Raw genomic sequence first — 27,689 nt, forward strand, 5'->3', positions numbered from 1 at the left:
TCTATATTTATATATGCTCTCACCACAACCTCACCTGTAGACCAACAGTTTTTTTACCTTTGTGACGCCATCTATATGTGGGCGTGGTTGCAACTTTTAGAAAAAGTTAATGGACAGAGATAAAGCTTTAAAGTTTGATAGATATGGCAGAATTGGTGTTTAATACTAATGTTGTCTTTGATCGCTTCAAATAAAAATTCATCTTCACTTTTCCAAATCATATTTTGAGTTGTAAAACCTGTGTGTTTTAGGTAAAGCAGGAAACTTTCATAATCATCTTTAGTGCTGCGTTATACGTTTTGATTTTGAAATATTCAAGGTAATGTGCTAAAGTATGTGGCGCACATCAAGTATTAAAGAACTTTTAAGGACATTCACATTTAAATTCATAATCTGTTTATGTATCTACTATCTGTAAAGGTTCATTTATAGAAAACGTACATTTTCTGTGTCTCAGTGTCACTTTATCAGAGAGGCTGGAAGCCATAAGGGAAGGAAAACAGTTCTGAGTGTCAGTTGTCTATCCTTAACATAACTGTGTTCAGATGGTTTTATCATGACACAGAAACATAAATATGTCAGTAAATAATTGTTATATAAAAGTCCTGAGGTATTTAACAGAAAGTTTCCACTAACTATACTAACCCTAATTAATGGTAGTAATTCTTATTTTTTAGATAAAGACCTTTAAACGCATAGTAGGTAAAATACACCCTGTGTTACTTTTAAGGTAACTGTTGTACATTTGTAAAGATAATTTCTTCTTTTTATGGGGATTCACGGAAATAACTGTTTGAGGCCCAAAGAGACAATGAGCCAATATTGAAAAGTAAGAGGGAACAAAATAGATTTGTGTATCAGATTTGTTTAAAGCGAAATAGGTTTACTATGTATGGAAAGAGGTACATCTCTGCAGCTCCAACAGGAAATGACTGAACTGGAATCAATCATTTTTCATTCTGTGAGGAACTTGTTGGTCAAAGTGCTTCTATAGCCTGTGTCTGTACTCAGACAAAGATTGTCAATGAGGGAAGATTCTCCACTCTGTAGCACCAATTTAGTGTCTTTGTAGTTCCAGAAAGTCCAACAGAGAGAGACATCCTTACTATAGAGGATCCTATCATGTCAGAGTTACATTCTCCCAGTTATTATTTCTTTCATGTATTGGCAGTTGACCCAGTAAGAACCAATGTCTCTGTGTCCTCAGGTGTGGACAGACAACAGCCTTTACTGCTCGAAACAACTCGTCCCTTTGTCCTGGTCGATGGACAGAGAAAGACCCTGGCTGAAGCTCTACAGGTCAGTGACAATAGCTGTTTTTACATGTGAAGACTGGAGTTGATTGACAGATGTAGCACACAGCGGGAGATTGTTCTTGCATGATTTCAAAATAAAAGATAAAATCCACAGAATGAAATCTATGAGGTGCAACCTGCAATTTGAAGCACTCAGGGATTTGAAACAAACTGCTCATCTTCTCATTATGAACACAGAGTTCATGAGTCATTGCTGCTGAAACATTTTGCTGCTGTAAACTTTCACCATGGCTGTTGGAAAATTCTCTCACTTAAGGCCCATTTATTGATCTTATCCTAGAGGCTCCCACATGCTGTCCTTCCATCCTGTGCTTGAGGCATGTTTTCACCTATCCAAAATTAAGATGGGTCTTTGTTTGGATCATTTGAATATTTATACATAGATTTAAAATCCTAAAGGCATTTTCCATTTTAAATCTATGAAGTGAACAAATTAGGACTTGGGTGACCATGGGTAGTCTGATAGAACCCCACGCTATATTTGGGGTTCTTTACTGTAAGTACCGTGTGTTCCACCTTCTCTCTCCGCTGGTTCACCTGCAGTGTGCGTTTAACTCGTAACCTGTGTACTGCGTCTCCGATGTATATATTATGACTGGAGCCCCCCCACTACCACCCAGGTGGTGCCATACTCATGTTAGAGCAGCGAGATAACTTGAGTTGTAATAAAATTATTTGCATTATGAGAAATCTTGTGTTTACTTAAACACAGATTCTGTCTGTGCTGATTATGTTAAACTATTGCACAGATTTCTGACAAATTGAAACGTGTGACTTTTGTTAGTCATTTGTTGCCATATTTCTGGTTTTTAACTGGTCTATCAATGGTGTGATGTTGAATCCTTAGTGGGGTTTTACGATTCTTGGATATTTACAGGTTAATTGGTTAATGACTGTGTTACTGCTTGTTTCTTGGTGTATTCTGCTACTGTTCTGCTTACTGTCTGACTGTACACTAAAGGTCTGGGTTTGCTGGGACACACATGTTTCCCTACCTCATTTAACAAATGAGGTTGTGCTTAAAAACATTCTGAGCTCAGAACAGGACTTTCCTACTCTGCCTTTTAGTTGGAGAACTGCGTTTTACAACCCCCACTGTGAGGTACAAAGTATTCTAGGATGTATTTTTACTGAAAGTTTTTTTTATTTTTATTTTTAAATGACGTTTCAATGCCCTCTGACTTAGTATCCCTGATATGCATGTGGATCCCTTTGGGTGATAAATCAAAGATGAGGTAGTTTGTATCCAGAACCTCTTGAGTGTTGTGCTGTGGTAACATCCATGTTTGTACTCGAGGCGGCTGTCTGCCGTTAATGTCTCCCAACAATGGCAGTTAAACTAGTGTTTGCATAAGTGCAGCTAGAGGAGTGATGAAAGATTTATAAGACATGTTTTCTTTTTGTTAACGCTCCATTACAAGAACACTCCATTTTTATCCGAACAGCATCTTTTAAGTTCCATTAAGTGTAAAAAGGTCCCGTGTCTCTGTCTGAACATTGTCTCCTGACAACGTCTGTGCAGTGAGGACACCTCACCTCAGCTCTGTTACATGTTGGAGCACACAGGAGAGATCTCCTCTGTCAGACTGGTGATAAATGATCTGGTGTTATTCCTAAAAGTTGGAAACAAAACTGCATCGGTCAGAAAGAGATTCCTGCTCTAAGACCCTGATCATTAGCAGACAAACGTTAGTATCACTGCATACACTGTCAAACAAGACTAATAGTAAAGACTTTTATAGGAACTGGGTTCTGAAAGAGGAACCATCGCTTTCCTCCTGTTTTAAAGTCACCATGTAATAACAGAGAGGAAGGAAGTGGGAGCATTGACCATTTTCTGCTTCCTTCAGGGGTGGGGTGGGTAAGACAGACACTTCCTGTGCAGCTGACAGAATCTCTGAGGTCACTTCCTTCAGAACCCCCACCCAACTCCACCAGCCAGGAGGAAACGGGGAGTTAGAGGAGAAAGTGGAGACTGACTAAAGAGACTGAAAGTGAACATCACCAAAAATATGTCCCTCTTCTGTTTAACTTACTTTAAAACTTCACTTAAGAACAGTACTTGACTAAATGTAATATGTTAATAACAGTGGTGGGAAGAAACTGAGTCACAAATGAAAGGATTATTTAATGGATCAACTATTTAATCAACGTTTGGCTTATCACATTTTCACCGAGCCCAAACTAGCAAATTTAAATTATTGTTCTTTTGTCTTGGGGTGCTCTTTGTTTGGTCGTACATAAGAGAATGAAACAGCAAACACATCTTTTTTTTTATATCTTTTAATATTAAAAAAAAATTATAAATAGTCGCTTATATAGCGCTTTTTATCCAAAACGCTAAAAAAAAAAAATATATATATATATATATATATATATATATATATATATATATATATATATATATATATATATATATATATATATATATATATGTATGTGTGTATATATATGTATGTGTGTATATATATGTATGTGTGTATATATATGTATGTGTGTATATATATGTATGTGTATATATATGTATGTGTGTATATATATGTATGTGTGTATATATATGTATGTGTGTATATGTATGTGTGTATATATATGTATATGTATATATATATGTGTATGTGTATATATATGTATATATATATGTGTATGTGTATATATATGTATGTGTATATATATGTATATGTATATATATGTATATATATGTATATATATATATGTATATATATATATATATGTATGTATGTTATCTAAAGCACTTTGTGTTGATGTTGAGTAGTAGTTTTATAAGGATGCCCTTCATTATTGGTTCAAAACCAAAGAGTTTATTATAAGAAGCAGAAATTCCCATATGAGAAACTACAGCCATCAAATTTCTGCTTCAAAATGACGTAAACAATCACATCTGGTTCTGGTTTCTTGTTACATGCCTGAGCTCTGACTGTGTTATTGCTGCTTTGCTTCCACTGCTTTTCCTGTTTTGTGGTCGTCAGCTCTGAGCCTCGCCCCGAGTTTCTGCAGCTCTGACATTGGACGAGAGACATGATCTCACCAGGGAGAGGGAGAGCGGGAGAGATGTGTCAGAAGGAGACGGATTGGACTTGTGCTGATGTGACTCCGCTTATTAATTTGAAGCAACCTGTTTGTGAAACCCGTAGCTTTGGGCTGTGTGTGCCCACTTCTTGATTCTTGTTAGTGTTTGAGGTTCATACTTACTGTTTGCCTTACAACGGAAGAAACTGCTTCCAATTTGAACTATGTGCATGTAATTTAGCTTAACCTTACTTAAACTGCACATTAAAGAGCCTCCGATCATGCTGAAGTTCAGGGGCAAGTGATTCGGGTTTGATTCGAACAAGTTAAAGCAAACTTTACCCTCAAGTCTTGTCTGTGAGGATTCTCATTCATCCAGGTTTGGTTATCCAAATGAAATCATGTCAACTAGATCTCTTCTTGGTTATAAACCCAGTTATATTCTCCAGAGTAGCCTTTGTTCCACTCTCCACTAGTAAACCAGTAGTAAATGTTTGTAACCAAGAAGAAAGAAGTCCAGTTGACATTATTCCTAAAGTCTGTTTAAAACTAAAACTCCTAAAGTGGCCTGTTGAAAAGGAGACAGTTATGGTTGCAGTTAGACTGAGGTTTTATTAAATGTGACACACGACTGATTAAGTTACATCAACAAAAACGAACTTAGTTCAGCTGCCTTCATCTAAACACAGTAATCCCACCAGGAAAGAGCAGAGAAAAAACAGATACCAGACAGCTGCATGAAGCTTTACATGCATGTTTGACTCTACACAACAATAGTTGCACAGTATTAGCCTCTCGTTAATTTTTAGGTTGAGATTGTGAAGCATTTTTTACACTAACTAAACTATAAAGATTTAGTCAGTGGTTTCCAAACATTTTGACATGTGACAGGTTAAAGCTGCAGTATGGAGCTTAAGCCCATTTTCATACAGTCTGAGAGCTGTCAGCAACTTCCCGTCTGACAATGGTTCTCATTGAAATAACTTCACATAAACTTCAACAAAAGCAAAGACGGGGGAAAATTTCTACATTATTCTATTGGGGACGACTATCGTGCAGGAAGGTAGAGCGGTTGTCCACCAATTTCACAGTTGTTAGTTCAATCCCCGGCTCCTCCGGTCTCATGTCAAAGTGTCCTTGAGCAAGACACTGAACCCCAACTGATTTGCTCCTGGTGAGTGTTGGCCAGCTGCATAGCAGCTCCCTCATCGGTGTGTGAGTGTGTGTGATTGTGAGTGTGACTGGGTGAATAAGAAGCTGTGTAAAGCGCTTTGAGTGCCAATAGGTAGAATAGCGATATGTAAGTGCAGAACATTTACCATTTATAGTAGGCTATAGCCTGCTATATGTCGAAGTGTCTCTAGGCAAGACACTGAACCCCTTAACAGCTCATTCCCCTCCCCAGCTGTGCAGTGCTGGTCCAAGACAGATAGAAATTGGTGAGGGTGGTGTCAGGAAGGGCATCCGGCGTAAAAAAAAAAAAAAAAAAAGTTGGGTCAAATCAAATCATGCGGACAATGATCCGCTGAACTCACGGGATAAACCGAAAGAAATAAAATTCTATAGTAGGAAAGTATGAAATAATTACAATAATCTCCACCTTCACCAGCATTAAAAGTAATGCAGCATAATGATAAAAAACATTAATAATTAGTGATAACTAATTCTGCATAATGAATATTTATATTTTTGATACATTTTCCTCATAACTTTATATTTTTACATAGTTTGGAATGCAGGACTTTAACGGCATATGTATACAATGTGGTAATGATACTTGAGTACGGGGTTTGAAAAAGCGGGAGTGATATCGATTCAAAACTAGATCATGATATTTTCCATACTTTTGCAGTAACCATATGAATGACAAGAATATAATTTAACTGTGTCCTTTTGGCAATAGCAGACACAATCTTAAGAGCCAAACAAACACAATCAGTGTTCAAAAATTAGCTGCACATCATCAAATACTAAACAAAAGTAAACACTTCAGTGGCTAAAATAGAATATGATTGAAATGGTTCCTAAACAGCAGTTTCTATGCCTCACGTTTACTTTCATTGTAAACAGTTTGGACTGACATCACTTCTCAGCTTTTCACCATCTGTGCTGTTATGGCACGCACAGCATCCCACGGCTGTATCATCAATAACGCAATGTCAGTATTTTTTTTAACAGGGAGGAATTATCAGGACGTACAGTACTATTGGCGATAGGCAATTTTGACATTGTGGTATTGGTTGTTTTATTAGGTACAAGTTCTGAGTACTGCTGAACTCCTGACTGCATCAGTGTTTGACACGCAAACAAACAGTTTGACACTGAAATCTGCACCAAATCCAACTGCACAGTTTTCTTTGACTTAATGCATCCAGATCTAAAACTGCTCTGGAACTATTTCCTCTGTGTTACTACATCCAGACCCACCCAACTGAGCTTAACATGACTCAGACAACAAACACACTCCCACCCCTTCTCTATCCTGTTGCACAATGATCTGAACCCACCGCAGTACAAAGAGCGTGGAATAACAAATGCGCCTTAGAGGGGGATTTCTACTCAAGATTAACCTGCTGTACACAAAAATTTCATGGTTCCTCGTGAAAAAGTTTTTCTCTGGAAAATTTGCTGCTTTCAGTTTAGTCACATTTTATTTATAGCACAGACCACACATTTACCAAATACAACAGCTTGCATCCTCCTCTGTCCTCAGTCCCAAAATAAACCTTTGATGAACAAAAAATGTCATCCGGTTTTAGTGGCCATGGTGTTGTTAGACCTCTTCCAGGAATGTCCTCCTGATACAGAATTTCTCTGATTGCTCCTACAACCTCCCTTAACCCAGCTCTACCTTTTTTCACTCACATGAAGCCAAAAATCTCTGTTCATCAAGTAGAAATAAAGTTTGTAGGCTAATAAAGAATATCAGTTAAACCTTTTTATAAAGCATTCTTTTCATAGATTATTTAATTATGAATTTAGATCTAGAACACCAATAAATATCTATCCAAATCAAGTTAAATTAAACATGCTGATGCCTTTGGACATGTCACCAGAATCTGAACACAGGTTACACTCAGTTTTATACATGATGACTTAAGTTGATTGGACATTGTGCACATGTCCTAATAATAATAATTATTATTATTATAAGGGGGTGGTAACTTCCTCAGCACAATAGAAGGATAAACGCACACCTCAGCTTCCTGTAGAGCTGAGAGGAGAAAGCGCAGAGGCGTTGGACAGGAAGTGTCCCCTCTTCAAACAGAAGCTCCAGGAAGAGCCACTGATTGGATAGCGGATATCTCTCTCCCTCACACACACACACACACACACACACACACACACACACACACACACACACACACACACACACACACACACACACACACACACATCCTAAAGTACCAGTTAGATGGAAGTAGACTTATTCATTTGTGTTAACATTGTAGTTATTAGTTAACCTGCTGTATCCAGCACTGTTTCCTAGCAATGACCTTCACGCAATATCTGACATAATGTTTTATTAATTTACCGGCTATACTTGCATACTGGGACAAATCCTGTGGGGGTTGGGGTGGCAGCAGAGGGGTAAACTTTGCCTGAGCTGACCAAACTCAGCTCAGTCTCCTTCCTTCATACAGTAATGTCACACTGATTGTATTTAAACTCACACTGACTATGTTTATATGCATCAAAGTAAAAAAGGGTAGTTTGAGTGGGTACTCAGGGAACAAGGTTACATGCAGTTGGTTACTTTAGATCTGGGTGACAGAAGACACTGTGTGTTTGTGTGTCTGGGACTGTGTTTACATGTAACCTGGATACTGGAAATCCGTGTATACCTGACTTCTCCTCTACCCTGGACTTAATGAAGAAACCTGGCTCACAGAGTTTAACTGTATAGTGATGTAAATCCTGCTTTCTGACTTCTCTCTCTCTCTGTATGTGTGCGTTCATGTCACAGTGAGTGACAGTGTACGGGAAGAGAAAGGAAAAACACATGCAGCTGATCCACAACGGTCTGAATTTTTTCTGTTGGACCTTTAGGCGGACGTTTTTTTTTTTTTTTAAATGAGGCGGCATCGCCCCATTAACCCGTTAACGATCTCTCCTTTCATTCATTCTTTCACTCAGCTGTATGCAGCTTACTGTCTGCAGCCTTTGGTTTCACACATGCACAGTTGGAGAATGTGGATCAGAAACCTGGTTACGAGTCATCAGCATTCTCTGAGAGAATTGTACTTGGGGAAACCAGGTTTCCGTAATCCCCTGCTCTGATTTTGGAAACCAGCTTACCTGTATACATGACACATAAGAAGTCTGCTTTCCAGAGAAGGCAGACTGCAGCCTGGTTACTTAGGTCCATGTAAATGCACTCTGATAGGAAGACTGGCAGAGAATCACAACATAGATTTCAGTGTCATTAGTTTCAGTTTTAGTCAGACTAATGATGCATATTGTAAATAGTAGGTCAGAAACCCGTTTACACGTAAACATGCTTGTGAAATGAAATGAGGGATGAATGAGTGAAGTCTACCTAAGGAGAATATTTTCTTGTATCTTAACCTGATTACAGTTAGAACAGTGCACATGCCAGTTAAGAAACCCCATACTTGATAAATCAGACTGTCAGCAGGTTACTGAAGTGCACGTCCAGTACTGACTGATCTTACTGTAGACTCATTAACTCATTAACCATTTCTACTGTGAAACAAAGCATCTGTGTTCAGGATCCATCAGTATCATAACTGAGGAACTGTCAGTAAAAATGCACATTTTGTTTCCCCTGAAGAATCAGTTTTATTGATCACTCATCCCTGAAGTAAATGAAAGGCAGCAGATTGTAGGTCAAAACATGAAAAGATTGTGTATTTTACTTAGCCTGTAAATTAAGGTAGGTACTGTAGTTGCACTTCTAAAACTCATTATTGGCTCAGTAAATAAGGAAATGTGCTTCCTGTCCATTTCAGAACGGTCACCCTGACCGGCTGCAGTGTGGACTAGAGGTAGGAGGACGACTCTTCCTGCTGGACCTGGAGAAGAACCAGTAAGTCCGGTTAACACTGACTGCATTTACCTGCTCTTCAGTGACCCGGTTGATTTCTGAGCTTGCAGTCATAATTCCTCCTTAACATAATTAACATTTTACCTTGCAACATATCATGTTTTTATTTTTTTTTTAAAAACGTTTTTTGTAAACCCTTGTACATAAGTTATAAGTTTAGTGTCAGAACTTGATTGACTTGCTAGGCCTTAACTGACTTATTAGCAACCATTATGTGTGGTGTCTCTGTGCAGTGACCTGTTGCCCAAACCTCCTAACGTCTTCTACTACCTGCCCAACGGTACCGGGGTGTCTGTGGTGGCCGACTCTGTGGTGAGTCAGTGAATGCATTGAGGACTGTCCTTAGACTGTCTCCGCTGTGGTTTACAGCTGTTTGTATGTTTGATGTATGTTTGTGTTGTCTGCAGACTCACTGTTATTACCACGGCACCGTCCAAGGATTCCCTCAGTCCAGAGTGGCTCTGAGCACCTGCTCTGGACTACGGTACGTAACTGATAAAGTTATTGACAGCTTAGGAAGTCCATATCAGGAGGAAGGTGTTCTTTTCCAACAGTGTCAGTCTCCAAAAGCTTATTCTGACAATCTGCATATATCTGCTGACAGGACAAAAACTGCATGAACAGAGCTCTGAGTGTTTCAGGATGTTCAGTGAGTCAGCAGCATGTGGAGTCAACCGTTGTAACACTTCACCACAGACCGAGAGAAACGCATTTTCTATGGGGAATGAAGAAAACTTAAACCTTCGATCCAGTTTGATTAGGATTTGCTGTATTTCAGGTCTTTGGCTTTAGTTTCTTGGCTGTTCTCAGCAGAAACGCGAGCAACATTACTGTTCCTTTGCAGGTTGAACTGAGTCGGATCAATGAGAGTCGACCTTTGACCTCAACTGCACAGAGGGTGGAGGCTGCAGGAGGATTAGTGGATTTATTTATCAGCTCACGTGAAAAGACCAGGTCCAGGTTGGTTTTTGGGTCAGAGGCTCAACCTGGCAGCCTTTAGAGAATCTGTACACAGAAACCACTGTCCACCGGATTAACATGAATCAAACCTTTCATTACTCAGTGTGACCAGAGAACAAAAGCAAATGTGTCATTATTCTGCAGAGAGTTTATTTTCAGATGGTTTAACAATAGAGTATTGTGTTAATTGTCCTTCAAACACAGATGAACGTGTCTAATTTGTGACCTACATTGTATTTGTTTTTTTAACATCTGCACACAAGTTCACCTGAACTCTTGCAGTGCAGAAAGCATTAAGTGTCCTTCTACTGATTCAGTGGTTGAGTAATTCTTATGCACTACTCATGTTAACATCGATTCTCAGTAAAGACTAAAGTCTGCTGTTCGCAGAGAACGCCACACATTGCAGTATCACGACAGTTTGCTAGATGTGCACTGAGAATATACACTGTACAGCCACAACATTTATACCACCTGGTTGAAAATGATCAGTACCAGGTGGTATTAATGTTGTGGCTGATCAGTAACTGTGTATACACAACACTACACTCATCATCTTGTATCACCTTGTCCCGATCAAATGCTGTAATTCTCTTTCCTCCTGCAGCGGAATCATTGCCATTAACTCCACTCTGAGCTTCGAGCTGCGGCCACACGATTACCACCAAGACCTCCATCGCCTGCAGGGGGAGGATGCAGGGGCAGGAGGGGAGAGTGGAGGTGACAAAAGTGACGGAAGCGGAGGGGGAGGAGGATCTGATGAAGGAGTCATTCACCTGGTGTCCTCCACCGGCCGTCAGGATGGTGATGGTGCTGGAGGATGTGGGGTGTCTCTCACTGCCGTCCCTGCAGTCTTCAGCTCCACACACACACCCACGCACAGAGTGAGTGACATGCTGCTGCTGTTCTTGATAAACACACAGAGGAGTTAGAAGTTCTAGCCTGAGAGCTGAAACCCAGGGTAAAGAGGTTCACAGTGGTATTGGACTGTCAATTTAACTTGACAGACCAGTATTAGTAAGCGTACTTTAGTTACAGTCACATTGTTAGTTTCTCTATGTTTAGACCTGATCATTTGTAGTTTCTACAGTGTCTCTGGGCAAGACACTGAACCCCTAACAGCCCATTCCCCCCTGTGCAGTGCTGGTCCAAGCCCAGTAGAAATTGGGGAGGGTTGTGTCAGGATGGGCATCCAGTGTAAAAACTGTGCCAAATCAACATGCGGACAATGATCCGCTGTGACGACCCTGAACTCACGGGATAAACCGAAAGGACAAAAAAATTAATACATTTTTAGTTTCTACAGTAACAGTGTGTGTTTATTCCCCTGTTTTAATTTTGTTTGTCTGCAGAGTAAAAGAGACATCCTGTCTGAGACTAAATACATTGAACTGGTGCTGGTGGCTGATCATCAGGAGGTCAGTGTGTCCATTTGTGTTTTTGTCTATTTCTACATTAAGAATAAGGCTCATCTTACTGATGACATGCGAAAAATGAAGTCAATAAAGTCTCTGATGCTCATCTTGTTTACTTGACAGAACAGGCTTCTTAATGCTTCTAACGCTCCCCTTGTCTTCAAACTTTTTTCATTTCATTTTCTCAAGTTAGATCAAACTGCATTTTTCCTACCATGTAAAATCTGTTTGGGTTGATTTTGGCCAAGTGTCCAAAATGGTCTAGAATCTCTGGTTTAAGGTCCCAACAAATCCATCGTCTTGGACCTGAATTAGTTTGTTTTCAGAATAAAACTAGTCTTTATTCTCACTTGTTTAGTAGATGTCTCTATGCTCTGAACTCTCCGCTCCATGACAGCAGTTCCTTCAGTGTTTGTAATTCTCATGTAACATGAGTTGGAGGCAGATTGAAAGTGGCAGTGTGTTAACAGCATGCGTCCTGATGTGGGGATGCAAAGGTCCAAAGACAAGTGGTCCCACATTTCTAGAGCAAACTGAGAGTAGAGTCTGTGAGAGGGATAGAAGACTAAGCCCAAAGCCAGTCTCATGCTGATGACTTGATGTCCATGATATTGTAAATTACTACATCCACAAAAAAAAAAACAAATTACAACCTAGGATGATAAAGTAAAGGATGACGCAGAATGTTTGTTTCACTTAAGGGGGCATTTTAAGGTGTTTTCTATTAGCACTACTGGGAGAAAACCTGCTGAGGCTGGGTTTGAAGGTTTTCTCTGAGTAAATCAGGGAGATTTTATAAAAAGTCAAGTGTTTGTCTACTATGACATTTTAGAATACAAGATGGCAGCAGACTGTTTCATTACCATACAACTAAATTCTAGAAATTTGATAAAACAACTCTACAACATTGATTTTATGTATTTATCACTTTGTGTTTTTTAATATAAAACAGGGGATGATGTAACTAAATGTTGCCTCTTGTCCTCACAGTTTCTGAATTACCAGAAAAACAATAAAACAATCATCTACCGCATGCTGGATGTGGCCAACCAGGTGGACTGGGTGAGTCCTGTGACCTCTGAACTTCCTATGACTAAACGGGTGTATAGCCGCTGTGATAGTACAAATAAGCCATGTCTCTTATGTCTTTTCAGTTCTACCGTCCTCTGAATGTCCGCGTGGCGTTGACTGGTCTGGAGATCTGGAGCGACCGAGACAAGATCCGGGTGGAGAAGAGTCCGACAGACACCCTAAACAACTTTCTGGAGTGGAGAACAAGGGAGCTTCTGGCACGCCTTCGCCATGACAATGCCCAACTCATCATGTAGGATGGGAACATTCACCAAACTTACAGTCTCACATTCTGACCGATCTTGATAATCATGTTTTATTTCACAGGGGTGAGTCTTTTGATGGCACCACAGTTGGGATGGCTTCTCAGTCGTCCATGTGTTCCAGAGACCGGTCAGGTGGAGTCAATGTGGTGAGGGAACATTAATTTACCAGAGTCTATATCATAAAGAGGGGGGTATTTAATGATAAGCATCATATCATTTTTTGTCTGAGATGTTTCCAGATGTGCCACTTGGTGACCATGCTAATACAGTGAATTTGTTTATTTTGTCTGAGGTCACGGAGTATTTCTGCCCACGATGGTTTGTAAATGGTACAAATATATATTGTTGGGCTGAAAATTTGGAAAACAAGAAGGCCTGCAGCCCTTGAGGCCTAGAGTTCACCACCCCCTGACAAATGCATATTTAATGAGTATTTACTGTAAGTGTTTTAATAGAAGTAATGCATTGGCATTGAAGGTGTTCATTCAGCACAGAGGCCAAATAATTGATTGGGTCCCCTAAATTTTTTACACCATGCTTGTTGTGCTAATTTAAACTCCTCTCAAGTACCTGGAATTTGAGAACTACTTAACTGAAGGGTGTTGAAGTATAGCTGCCTGAACTTGTCTCCAGTGCTGTAGTCGGTGGACTATGGACTCAAAAGCAGAACCAACAAGGAGGAAAGTTCCATTCTGAGTCTATTAGTTTCTGTACAGAAGGTTCTAAACGTGAAATTTTGTTTAAAAGAAATGTCTGAAACCAGGTTTATCTGGCAGGAAGTGTAAAGTAAAAACCCTGTCTCTCTTTCTCTTTCAGGATCACCTGGTCAGTGTTTTAGGTGTGGCCTCTACTGTTGCTCATGAGCTTGGCCATAATCTGGGAATGAGCCATGACACAGCTGAACGCCACTGCTCCTGTCAGAATGAACCACGGCTCGGAGGGTGCATCATGGAGCCCTCAACTGGGTCAGTATCAGATTATTGAGAAGTGTCTGAAATAGTTATTGGTGAATAATGGTGGTTGTTATCACTATTTAATCCATGTCACCTCTGATCATCAGGTTCATGCCAGGTCAGCAGTTTAGCAGCTGCAGCGCTGCAGATCTGTCTGTAAGTCTGCTGCACGGAGGTGGTATGTGTCTGTTTAATGTACCACAGCCTGAACGTCTGCTGGGAGGACCACGCTGTGGGAACCTGTATGTTGAGAAAGGAGAGCAATGCGACTGTGGTCTGCTGCAGGTACATGACTGATTCTAGCTGTCTGACTGTGAGTGACGTGGGTGTTGTTCTGTCTGCTGATTTGTTGTTGTGCTCTGACTGGTCAGGAGTGCAAGGACCCCTGCTGTAACGCATCCACCTGTCAGCTGGTTCCTGGGGCTCAGTGCTCGTCTGACGGCATCTGCTGCCAAGGCTGCAAAGTGAGGCTGATGCGATACACGGCAAAAAAAAAAAAGCATAATGTTTCTCTCAATCTGGCTCTAAGTCTAAGTCTCCCTCCCCTCCTCAGTTGCGGGTGGCAGGTTCTGTGTGTCGTGAGCCACTTGGAGAATGTGACCTACCTGAGTTTTGCACGGGCTCCTCCCCATATTGTCCCCCCAATGTATTCCTACAGAATGGAGAACCTTGTGAGGGTTCCTCCTACTGCTACGACGGAGTCTGCACCAACATGACCACCCAGTGCCAGATGCTGTGGGGAACGAGTAAGACAACAAAAATTAGTTTGTACTTAGAACCAGCTTATACTGAGTCAAAACTGGTTTATAAGTTGATTTGTCTCATGCTGCCTTATATTGACTATAAATTAGTTTATATTGAATCCAAACTTTGTTTATGCACTGGTTAAAAAACACTTTACCAGTTTGGTCTGTTATCCTCAGACGTGTCTGTCTTTCTCTTTTCAGATGCCACCAGAGCTCAAGATGTCTGTTTCTTATCCGTCAACAAACAGGGAAACAAATATGGAAACTGTGGTCAGCTGAACAATGGCTCCTACATCCCTTGTGAAGACTCGTGAGTACACACAGTACACACAGTACACAGTAGACAGACTGTCAAATTATGAGGTAATGGGTGATAATTTTGCACCTGTTGTAGTTTTGTGTTTGTACATATTTTGCATCTCCTTATAGTCATTTGATCTGAATTCTTCCATGTACACTGACGGGGGCAGTACACATGGAATACAATGGCAGTTGGAGTGTTTGTCTGCTCCATGTCTTTCAATAGTGGCTTTAGGCCTACCAAGAAAAACAAAACTAAACGGCCTTGGTTGCGCTCGTTCCAGCATTGCTGGCCTCAAGAACACAAAAGATATTAGGTACTAGTGTCACTTTAAATTGCTTGAGCTTGAACATTGACTTGGCTAATGCTCTTAATTGTTTTTATAATCGTTTTGATGTGTTTGATTTTAGTAAAGAAATACTGGAATTAACCCTTAAATTAACCTGGAATAAGACAATCAGCATTTCTTTTTAAAACAGGAGGATGTCAAAAAGGTTAATAAAAGTCATGGACCAGCTACTCAAAACCTGCGCGAAAGAATCCAGTTTTTCACTACCTTTTTAACAGATCTTTAGAAGCGCAGCATGTCCCCAGGATTTGGAAGGATGCTATTGTTGTTCCGGTCGCTAAATGTAGCTGTCCCACTGCTCTTAATGATTTTAGACCAGTTGCTCTAACTTCCATCATTATAAAACTTTTTGAATGACTGGTATGATTGGAATTTTAAAAACAATTTCATGTTAAATTATGCTGGATCAGATCATTCAATGGTCGAGTTGGCTAAGCAGGGAATCACAACTGAGTCTAAATCACTGTACAACAGACAGGTGCAGCGTTGGCCAGTTCCATCTGTAATGATGACTCCCATTCTTTAGCCAGTGAATTTCAGCGCCTTCCATCTGGTCGGTGCCCCGAGGTCTTAGACTAAGCGGCACAGGAACAGTTTTAAAGAAATCTTATCTGAAGATTTGTACTTTTTGTATTGAGTAAACATTTTTGTTCTATGTATTTACATCAAAATTTTAACAAGTTTCAGCACAAGTTTGTTTTTTTGTTTTTTCAACATGAGTTTTTATTGGATTTCAGTGGGTTTTGAGCTTTTATTTTTGTCTTTCATTGTATTTACACATTTTACTTTTACCTTTTGTAATTATGATAAGAAAACTTTGTAAGGGCTTGTCCATATTTCTGTTTTTAATTGTTCCCGGTATTTGTCTGGTTCCTCAAATGTCTGTGTGTACTATGGTTTGTCTTTTATTATTTAATAAAATAACCTAACCGATGCCATGATACCCTTGTTTCCCTTGACTTGTACCAACATTATCTGTTTGTCATAGGGACGTTCAATGCGGCAGGATCCAGTGTGAGGGGGGGAGGGAGCGGCTCCTGCTGGGCACAAATGCAGAGATCCTCACCACTACTGTCCGCCTCAACCACAGCAACCTGGTCTGCAGAGGAACCTTCTTCCACCTAGGAGACGACGTGTCGGACCCCGCCATCGTGGCCCCGGGCACCGCCTGTGGCCAGGGCAAGGTCAGACACAGAAAGACATACTGATTTCTAACATGTCAGATATCTGTGAAATCTTTAACTGTCGCTGGCTACTTAGAGATTGCACATATTGAAGGTCCACAGTTTTTTAAGATTTCAACATCAGTTTACTGCAGAAAATATTGTTGAGTAGTTTTTTTGTGGTGTAGGCTTGTTTGAAACAGAAGTGCCAGGACGTGTCTGTGTTTGGTGTGGACGAATGTCGCAAGAAATGCAATGGTCACGGGGTGAGTGGTCTTGATGAATATGTCTTTTTTTTGTAGTTTTACAGTCAATACTATTACCAACACCAGCATAAGACAAACACAACTTAGTAATGGGCTGTTATTGAAAATGAAGAGATAGAAAGAATAGAACACATTAATAAAGTTGACATTAATAATAATCATAAAGTGTCTACCTACCTGAATATACTTTCATCTCACAGTGTGCATCAAACTTAGAAATGCAGCAACTGGAGTTTATTTTATTTAGTTAGTTTTGTTTCTTTGTATTGTTGTTTTTCATTTATTTATTAAAAGGTTGGCAGAAAAACAGATGAGCTGGACTAGTTTTTGTTTTGAGCTGAATTTCTTGAGTTGGTTGATATTGAACAGCATTTCTTTTGGTTTTCCTGTTGCCCTACAAAACAAAAGATGTCAACACTGTTTTTAAGCCAAAAGACTAATGTATTAACAGAGAAAACAATAGTCAGAATTGTCAGTTCAGTATTTTGAAGTTAAAACTGGCATTTGATTGACTGAAATTTGTCATCCAGCCATGATTATTTGAAAGTAGAAAATGATTTTAAATATATTTTCAAACATCAAACATAGGATCCTGTTGGAAAATTACATAATTGTCTTGCCTGCATTGTTGCTCATTTCATTATAGCACCATTTCGTTGGTTAAATACAATATTAAATAACAGTAATAATGATAAACTACAATCCTTATTCACCCAATCATTATCACCTTCTGACTTCCGTTATTTTAATCATGAAATAAACAAAGAATTTATATTGTTCTACAGCCTACAACTATTTAAGTCCTAATTGTGAACCTATTCTGATTACCTGTTTAAATGTGTGTTAATCCCAGGTCTGCGTGTTGGTATCAGTGGACTGTAATCTGCCGTGTGTCTGTCTGGGTTTCAGGTGTGTAACAGTAATAAAAACTGTCACTGTGATGTGGGCTGGGCTCCTCCTGACTGTAGGTACTCTGGTTATGGTGGCAGTGTGGACAGTGGACCAGCCACAGCTGTTCGAGGTACCAGACACTGAAAAACACTGAATTATACTGAATCATTTACTACACTAAAATGATCCCGACTAAAGGGTTTAAAAACTCTGTTAAAAGTAGAAGTCCTGCAGTCAAATTCTTTAAATGAAAGTAGTGGCTCCAAAAATATTTGAAGTACCAAAAGTAAAATGACTAAGCTGCTGATTTCTTTTTTCTTTTTTCTTTTTAACTCTGATTATGATGTAATTTTGTTTTTAATTATGTGATTCTGAAAAGTAACTACAGTTATCAAATTACTTAGTGGACTAAAAGTAATATATTTACCTCTGAAATGTAGTGAAGTCAAAGTATAAATATCTCAAAGCCTAGTACTTAAGTAAATTTACTTAATTACTTACTGCCACTAAAATACAGAACATTATTAAACATTAAATTTGTGTTTTCCAGCCATTTTGGAGAATTGTTCTAACGAAAACAATATCTGGGTGTGGACCATTGTCACTGATAATACTCGCTTGTTCTCATATTTTTATTATAATAACTATAATTATCCAAACTTTCACAGCAAAATTAATGATTACAGAAAAATGCAAAAACTAAAATACTTGTCTGCAGTGGGACTTTTTATTTCATTTTCTACTTCATAAACATAAATATGAAATTAGATACACGTGCACATCTAAAGCAATCCAATACAGCCGCTCCGCTACGAATTCAACTTCATTTAAATATGGTGGCCAAAACATTAGGACCTCCTCTTCTTATAACACACTTCAGTATGACCCCACCACCCACTTTGACCTCAAGAATAAACACATAGTAGAACTTTGTATGAGTAGAATTCATGGCAGAGCTGCTGTATTAGATTGTACAGGTGTACTTCATGTTATGGCCAGTGAGTATGAAAGTGTTAGTTTCACGGAGCAGCTCCTCTGTATCTGTATGAAAATGTATTTCCTTATTACTGGGTCATAATAAAGATGGAGCTGTTCAGACTGTCTGGTAAAATATAAATTGATGTACAAATCAGTTCGGAAGATAAGTCTTAAATAGGAAACGCAGCAATACTCTATAAGTAAAACTACAGGTTTGTAATTTGTTTATACCAGCTATAAATAAAATAATCTGGATTTACACTTAAATATAGTTGCATCAGTATTAATGTAAAGAACATGTATAATATCAGTCACGGTAAACATTTTACAGTACTCCGTATTTAAGGTAAAAGTAAGTACTCCTTACTTTTACTGGTGATGCTTAAGTAGGGTTTTGAATGCAGGACTTTTACATATAATAGAGTATTTGGAATTGTGGTATTGGTACCTAATTGTCTGAGTGCTTGTCTGTATGTTTGTTTAGAGTCTGATCCGATCAGAGTTTCCCTGCTCGTCCTCTTCCTCTTCATCTTGCCGGTGCTGCTCCTCTTCCTCGCTCTTTACTCCCCTCGCTTCCGTCGGAGTCTCCTCTGTCTGGGACCAAACAGCCCATTTCACAAAGCTCGACAACACAACCGGTAAAACTCTGTGTGTGTGTGAAAACACTTTAGTTAACATATTTAACCATTTATGAATGTATTTCTCAAGTTGTGTATAAGTAGCTAATTTATGTTTGATAATGACGTACAGTTGTATATTATCTCATTTAAAATTTAAATCATTTAGAATCCTCAATGTAATAATGTAATATGGTGGAAATAATATATAATCATATGTGTAATATAGGAATTGCAAGATCCTGTCAGGAAATGTATTTTAAACCGTCATACACATTATGAGAACAGAGTTTTAGATTTACTGATTGCAATAATAATTTTTTCTGAAAAAGAACTGAACAGATACCAAATTATTGCAAATTGAGAAAAACGTCTTAGAAGATACAATTAATAATTGTGAACAGCTGTGTTACACTGAACACTGATAATAGGAGGACAAATAATGATTATTATGATGGTCAAAAAGCTTGATGTATTTATAAACAGCTGTCAACCCACCAGTAAATGTTCTGTTGTGCAAAGTCACAACATGTAAAAAAAAAAAGAATATCAGCTGTATTTGGAAATAATAAGGAATCTGTCAAGGTATAACAGTCTGACTTGTAACCTTTTACCCATGATGCAGTGTGGCTCACTGTGAGATGTGCAGTTTGGAGTTTGACCCTGCTCAAGTTTCCAGGTACTGCTGGATCTGGTGGGTCCTGGTCTCTACAGTCCATCAGACTGTCAGGGTTAGAGTAAGAACAAGTGACCATCTCCCTTTAGTCTGTCCTACAGGACTGTGATGTACTAGGTGCAGAAGCCTTTATGTGTAAACTGTCAGCTTTAATTGAAGGTGTTATAAATACAGTATCGCCCACAACAAAACAATCGGAATGAATAAACATTAGGTGTCACAAAAGTATCTGTTTGGTTTAGTCTTAAAAAGAAACAAACTGGTGAGCTGAGAAATGTCAAAATGTCCAGAAGACCATAATAAACCATAATAACTGTGGTGGATGAGGCAGAATTATTTCTCTGATAAAGTGAAAATGTTCATCAGATCAAGATCAGCCCCCAGGAGGTTTATTCATCTGTTACATAGATAATGTTATGAGAAGACTTCACAAGAGCAAATATAGGGATTTTATCTCAGGTAAAAGCCACTGCAGGAGAACAGGGGGACCCGATTAGAGTGTAAGAACCTGTAAAATGCATCTAGAAGTGTGAACGATATATGTACAAGTGAGACCAGGATCAATTGTAGCAGAATGATGGGAAGAGAAGTTTGGAGAGAAGATTAAAAGCTAGTACCTCTTCTTCGGAGCAGGGTGGACCTAGTGTTATGGTGGGGACAGGTACGGCTGCACCAAGAACTGGTTCTCTTGTATTTATAGATCAGGTGAAGCTGACAGAAGCAGCATGAATTCTGAAGTGTTTAAGGCCAAACTATCAGCTTAGACTCGGACAAATATTTTTTTGGTCCCTGAACTCACCAGTGCATTGACAGAGAAGGTGAAGGTGTCTGCAGTGGTTAAGTTGGTCATCTGACCTAATTCCAGCAGGTCTGTATTTCACTTCCATGAAGGCAGAAAATTCTAAAAACCAAGCAGCAGACAGTAAAGACGTGGCAGAGCATCACTAGGAAAGTAACCAGCATCTAATTTTCTTATGTTATTTTGTTCCTTATCATCTCGTGTGTGTGTGTGTGTGTGTGTGTGTGTGTGACCTCAGTGTCAATACTGTAAAGATAACTTAATGTCTGTAAAGTGTCATTAAGTCACTTTTAAAGCAACAACAAAAATTATTATTTTAAAACGTATTTACATTTTTAGTTCATGATATTGTTAGTTTGTCCAAATACTCCCAAGCCTCTGAAATTCGTTGTTTTTACAAAGTTCATATGATACTTTTGCTAAAACCCTTAAAAGCTGACAGTTACACTTTAAGCCCATTTTGGTTATTACTTGTAGTGGTGTACAGAGACAAAAGCTGTCCAAATCTATATGGACCTGACTAAAATGCCCTCATCCTGAATTTCCATATTTAACCAAACAAAATGTAACAGAAGTTGTCTCAGTATATCACCACATGAACAAATTAAGTTTTCAAACCTCTGTGAATTAGACATAGGATGATGAAGACGGTCCACTCTGCCTGTTGTAGACCTGGGGGGATGAAGAGGAGCGATTCACTTATACATGACTTATTGTTTCAGTCTTCAGTTTTTTTTATATCTTGTCCAGAACTCCAGCGATGGAGCGAGTGGACGGCAGGAATGGAGAGCAAGTCCGCCCTCTGAGGTACCACCTGAACCCACAGATGGACATCCCGCTGACCCCGCCCCACAAAGAGGTAACCATAAACAAACCCAGCAACAAGACTGATAGAAAGAACCCACATACATTAAAGCAAAGTGTTTGTGTAAGAAATAACTGAATTCTTTGTAAGATTTAAGTGCATAGGAAGTGTTTTAAGTATTGAGCGTGAAGCTGCGTGAGTTTGGAATCTCGTAAATGTTTGTGTCTCAGTCTGTTTGAAAATCAAAAAGCAGCAGAAACATTTTTTCCTGCGGTCATATAGCAGCAGACACATCTCACACGATGGATGCTTGGTTGTTTGTGTTCATCTGTGGAAAAAAGTTACATTTTTATCAGGTCTGTTTTGTCTTTTATTTAATGCACATTACTCAGTGTCTCTGAATAAAGAAGCGGACCGTTTTATATCATGTCCTGCGTGGGCGACCACAAGTGTTATGATTGTGGCAGTACAGTTTTCTGTGAGGCGGGTGTGATGTCAGATTTTGGGTCTTACCTCCCTAAATTTTCCCTCTGGATGACATGTTAGTGAAATGCACAATATGAGTCATAGTTGACCTTCAGTTCTTTTGACCACAGACTTCTTTAGCTTTGACACAGTTGTTTATTCCTTGTTCTGATGTCCCTGACAAAGGGGAAGCTTTTCTGCAGGTACCAGAGGACACCAGATTAAAACTCTACATGGATTTATTGTGAAAGAGGGAAGTCACTCCTGATCAGATTTATGTTTATACTCAGACCTCCTCAGATATGTTATATGAAGTTTTGCAGCTGGACAGAGCTAATCAGACATAACTTGATATGAAACTACAAAATTAATTCCAAACAATCAGCCAGAAGTTTTTGTTCTAGACCTGTGAGACTATTTTACACCTTTGTGTCTCTGAATGCTGCTGCCTGTTAACATTGACAAAATGTCAGATAAACTTGGGACACAGTCCGATAGAAACCTAACTGCCTATATTAACACACCTGCTTGTTTGACCTTTTGACCTTTCCTGTGCATGTATCAGCTTTTACTCTGCATCTGCTTCCTGTTTTCTCTCCTATCAGGTTCATGACAGGCCTGCTCCTCCCACTAAGCCACTCCCCCCTGATCCCTCCCTCAATCCCCCGCCACAGGTAACCTCACCTGAACTCCCGTGGAGGTTTCAGACTATGTGTAAACATCAGTGTGGTCGTGTGTTTATGTGAAGCTGCTTACCGTCTCATGTCAGTCTCTGCAGCATTTGTGTTTGTGCTGTGACTGTCCAGTTGTGGTCATCTTTTGTCGGTAAATACTAAGATGGACACAGATGTTGAGCCGCGCACATGCTCCTATTGATAATACAACTGTGTAAACATTTGAGACATCCTCACAAATTATTACGGCAACTCTGGAGGGTAACAACACTAAGATGAAGCTCCTTGTTTGTTTGTTTGTGTTAGAAATAACATATTTGTCTAAGGTCTTTACATAATCAGTTTAAAGGATGTATGAAAAGCATTAGGCTGCAGATGGTCACATGCTAGGGTCTTGAGAGTCTGTCCAAATCCTACATGAAAAGTATGACAGGGCCTTTAAATCAGATTTTTTCTGTTGTTGTCTGTGACCACAGTTTAAGGAATATTTCAATGTTTAATCTTGTTTAAAGTGCATCATGACAAACTGGTTGTGGCAAATTAATGATAATAAAACTTTTCTTCCTAAAACAAAAGCGCAAACTGTACTTTGTGCAGGTGCAGGATTTTTCCTGATCAGTTAAAGCAGTTTAAACTACACAGTGGCTCAGTTGGTAGAGTGGCTGCCTACCAACCATGGGGTCGGAGGTTCGCAGCCTGCTTTTGTGCAGTGCCAGTCACAAGCCCAGTAGAAATTGGAAAGGTTTGCGTCAGGAAGGGCATCCTGCGTAAAAATGTGCTAAATCAACATGTGAACAAATGATCCACTCCGGCGACCCTGAACTAACAGGGCAAGCTGAAATGGCCGAGAAAAAAGCAGTTTAAACTGTTGTGTGTTGTCTTTGTATCGTCCGTCTTCTCAGTAAGTTTTGTACAAGATGTGGGTTTGTCATCCTGATGATGCAGGACTTCATTTGTACAGATTAAAAAAATTTTTTTAATGAAAGTCAGCATAAACACGCACTGAACTAGAGCTATCTTTTTTGGGGGACCAGACCAAATAAACAGAACTGTGAAAGTTTAGTTCTTGTGTTAGTTCAGATTAGCACAAATACTTTAGTGGGAGCACACATTTAAAAGATAATGTTAAAATATTTCTTTATAGAAAATTAAATGCATTTTCATGCAATGTCATTTCATTCAGGGTATAACTTTTCATTGTCCTTCATCTCCTGCTCTTAAACTCTGACTCTTGTGACTTTCATTTCTGCTGCTTCAGTCTGTTAAACAGCGGCCAGCCACCCCTACCAAGCCTCTGCCCCCTGACCCCCCCACCCCCACCAAGCAGGTACAGTCTACCACTGTCTGTAGTGTGTAGTGTAACTGTCAGTCCTGTGTTTGTCCATAGTTCATGCACAGATCAGTACATGGTGTTGACTATTTTCTGAAGTCCTCAGTCCTCATTTCCTCTGTCTGCATGAAGGACTAATGTTTAAAGATCGTTTAGTTAAGAAAATGTTTTCCTTAAATGACAGTGGGAAAGAAAATGTGATGAAGCCAAAATAATTACAGAAACCACATGTCACAGTGAAAGTGCAAATCACGGTCACTGAAGGCGTCTTGTCACTGAAGCTTCACTCTTCTTCTCTGCCTCTTCACTAACCTTCCAGCAGCTGGTGAATCGACCAGCTCCACCCAACAAGCCACTTCCCCCTGACCCAGTCACACCTGGACAGGTACACCACATCTGCATGACGGCAGTTTTTAGCATTAGCTTGAATTTAATTAGCAAGTAGGAAGTATGTGTGAGCTGATACTGAATGAAGGGGTGAGGAGATGAGGGATCATCACAATGTCACATTTTTCTGATTGATTCATTCTGATTAATTGATCGATCTGTGTAGTCTGGATTTTTGGTTGGTAGGTTGTGATCAGGTAACTCTTTGTGATTGATGTGATGTGGTTGAATCAGGTGGAATTTGATGAGGGGTGGAATGAATTTGACACAGATGTTGATTTGAGACATTTTTAGCCAATAATGTTTTTTACTTTTGATGTTTTGATTTGATAGATTTTGAAGAAAAATTAAATCAAATGGAACCAAATGGTCCAGGATGAGACCACACACACACACACACACACACACACACACACACACACACACACACACACTCTGGTATAGCTCCTCAGTGCTTTAATTCAACACTAAACTTCATACAGTTGGGATGCAGCAACATCACTCACATTTGACCTTACAATATTACATATTGTTACTATGTTTTCATCTAGTTCACATCAATTCACTATAGTTGGCACAAGCAGCTTATGGTTTAACAGGACAAGACAGAACTACACAAGTTGACCGCAGGGAGATAAGTTTTGATAAGTTGCTTGAACTCTCTCCCTCAGACATTTACCCTTTGAGAATTTAGAACAGACAGCAGACGAAGCATAACGGCTAACGAAAGTGAAAACGCTGGCATTCAGTGAAAAACAGAAGGAAATTAAAGGTACAAAATTAACAGTGAGATCCATGATTCTCTCGTCAGGTTTCTGTTCCACTCAAACCTGTGGTGCCTAAGAAGCCTCGTTCTCTAGGGTCAACATCCCATCCCCACATTCCCCCTCACCCCAACTACACCTCAAACGCCAGACCACAGCAACACGGAGCCGTGGCACTTGCAGCTGGTTCCCACAGGTAAAACAGTTTTCAACCCTTCTGTTGGTTTGCTCTCCTCTGAATCATTGCTTAAATGTGTCTTAAGGGAGAACAAGAAAGTCAACACACAGAGAAGATTCTGTTTTGGACTTGAGGAAATTCCCTATGAGAGAAAAGCAGCAACACAAGTGGCATTTGCTCATAAATGATAATTATCTCTGTAATAAAATTGAGACAATAATTCTTTGTCGATGTCCTGTTCCCTGCAGACGACCTCCTCTTCCTCCAGTTAGACCTGTCTCTCAGAAAGTGGACTCGTCTCCGCTCTAACCTCAGATCAAACTTAAGGTGGGATGATTTGAGTTTGTCGAAGCTGCAGAGAAACTTTACCAGGACCGTTTTAGTAGAACTCTATTTGACATGGAAACCTGTCAGTGAGGGACTGAAGGTGATGAGGATGGTGATGGTTTCCCGTCCATTTTGGATTTTCTGATTTAACTGTAAATAAATGTTAATGTATCTTCAGAGTTCAGTGCCTTGCTCAGCAGCACCTCGGTAGACACCCCAACTTTTGACTGGCAGTCCATGGTTTTTATAATAAAGTGTCTTGGTGTCATAAATGTCCCCTGGAGGCAGATTGGAGTTCAGTGCCTTGCTTATGGACCCATTAAGAAGGGATCAAATGTGCCGAATTGGTTCCAAAACCGTTTCAGGAACCCCGGCAGGACCCTGAAGACATTCCTTGGAATAAGCAGGTTTAAACAACATTATTTTTTATTTTTTTCTCAATCCTGCTTTGCAAACAGAAAACATTCACCTTCTTAATGGACTAGAGTGAACAGACAGGATTCTCACCATGAAATGAGACTGAACTATGAGACGACATAAAATCCTGGACTATATCTTTATAGCAACATGCTTGAGGTTTAAATCTGACTTTTTTGCTCTTAAAGTATTAAAAACTGAATGGACAGAGGGTGACAAGCTACAACAGGATTTATGATGTCAGAGAAATGAGATTTCCAGAATAACATCCAAACAATCAAAGTTGTAATATTTTAGGAATAAAGTGGGAATATTGCATTTACATTAACATTTTTGAGGAGAAAGTTGTAGTATTTTGAAAGGTTAATATATGAAACCAAGATTTCACTCTTGAGCAGATTGTGCTATGTTAACTTTAAGGTCCTAATATTTGGAGAACAAAGTTGTAATGTTTTGAGAATATTTTTTATTTTTTATTTTATAAATTCTTAATAAATTGTGACTTTTTTAGACTTGGGTATGGGCTTCTAATTCACATATTTCATAGCAGTTGTCCAAATAAAATATCTTTATCTTCTGAGTACTTCAGCTTCTCCAGTTTGTCTTTAGGATTAATGAAGTACTCTGTCCTCTGTTTTATTGTTTAATATTGTTACTATCTAGTATTAGGATTTACTCTCAAAACTTTATTCCTAAAATGCTACAACTTTTTCGCTAAATATTCTGCGAACATGCACTATTTTCTTTCATGTATATCAACTTTTTAAATCTCACAGATGTCTGATGCTTCTGACTGTTGTCTTTGATCGTCTCCTACTTTTTCACTCCCTTAATGGCCTTTTTCTGCCTTTTGTGATGACAAACTGCGGGAAGGCTCTCAACCTCTGGGATTTTCTGCTGATGAGGTCATTGATGGTTCAAAGTGGACTATGGGCCTTACCAGGAGGAACTGGTTCTATCTGAGCAACCCTGTCTGTTTCTGCCGGGAGATGTGAGTCTTTGTGTTAGACCAGGTTTTTATTGTCCTAACCCCCCTTGAGATTTATATTTGAGACAGTCAGGAATGTTTGCTGAGCGTGAACTGTTTCTCCCGTTATGCCAAAGATGAATGATCTGTGGATTTAAGATGCTGATTTATCCGATCTGTTCTGTCAAGTTAAAGAAACAGTTTTGGAGTATTTCCCTTTTTATTGAGGGCAGTGTTTGAAATGAGCTAATACATTACCTGAGTTTTAGTACCAACAGAATACTTTTTCTGATACTTAATCCTGACCGGCAAAGTGCTGAATGTAGTTTCCACTCTACATGTAAAATGCTGCTTTTTTTCACTTATATTTACCATCTAAACAAAGTACTACATCTACATTCAGCATCATAAACACAGTATGTTTACTCCCTGCTGCTGTTTGTCTTCATGTGGGCTTCTCGAACCTTATCGCTACATAACTGACACGAATAAACTCAAGTTGTTGTAAAAGAA

General features: G+C 39.3%; 1 protein-coding gene across 6 annotated transcripts in view; it reads left to right on the forward strand.

The window, feature by feature from the left end:
- adam15 (ADAM metallopeptidase domain 15) overlaps positions 1-27,689 on the forward strand; it is a 28,301-nt gene extending 612 nt beyond the window's left edge. The window contains exons 2-25 of one of the 6 annotated variants that reach the window (XM_067510690.1): positions 1,208-1,299; positions 9,317-9,393; positions 9,645-9,723; positions 9,819-9,895; positions 10,979-11,255; positions 11,724-11,789; positions 12,777-12,848; positions 12,941-13,110; positions 13,185-13,269; positions 13,940-14,088; positions 14,184-14,361; positions 14,448-14,540; positions 14,630-14,822; positions 15,024-15,132; positions 16,461-16,656; positions 16,824-16,901; positions 17,811-17,922; positions 19,255-19,408; positions 21,592-21,721; positions 22,738-22,806; positions 24,065-24,133; positions 24,456-24,521; positions 25,335-25,483; positions 25,714-27,689. In XM_067510690.1, the coding sequence (XP_067366791.1) occupies positions 1,208-1,299; positions 9,317-9,393; positions 9,645-9,723; positions 9,819-9,895; positions 10,979-11,255; positions 11,724-11,789; positions 12,777-12,848; positions 12,941-13,110; positions 13,185-13,269; positions 13,940-14,088; positions 14,184-14,361; positions 14,448-14,540; positions 14,630-14,822; positions 15,024-15,132; positions 16,461-16,656; positions 16,824-16,901; positions 17,811-17,922; positions 19,255-19,408; positions 21,592-21,721; positions 22,738-22,806; positions 24,065-24,133; positions 24,456-24,521; positions 25,335-25,483; positions 25,714-25,774 (2,801 nt within the window). In that variant the 3' untranslated portion in view covers positions 25,775-27,689. The remainder of the gene's footprint in view (positions 1-1,207; positions 1,300-9,316; positions 9,394-9,644; positions 9,724-9,818; positions 9,896-10,978; positions 11,256-11,723; positions 11,790-12,776; positions 12,849-12,940; positions 13,111-13,184; positions 13,270-13,939; positions 14,089-14,183; positions 14,362-14,447; positions 14,541-14,629; positions 14,823-15,023; positions 15,133-16,460; positions 16,657-16,823; positions 16,902-17,810; positions 17,923-19,254; positions 19,409-21,591; positions 21,722-22,737; positions 22,807-24,064; positions 24,134-24,455; positions 24,522-25,334; positions 25,484-25,713) is intronic. The other 5 variants (XM_067510691.1, XM_067510692.1, XM_067510693.1 and 2 more) reach the window with 5 other exon arrangements.

The sequence above is a fragment of the Channa argus genome, chromosome 7 (assembly GCF_033026475.1).
Source record: "Channa argus isolate prfri chromosome 7, Channa argus male v1.0, whole genome shotgun sequence".
Taxonomy (NCBI): Eukaryota; Metazoa; Chordata; class Actinopteri; order Anabantiformes; family Channidae; genus Channa; species Channa argus.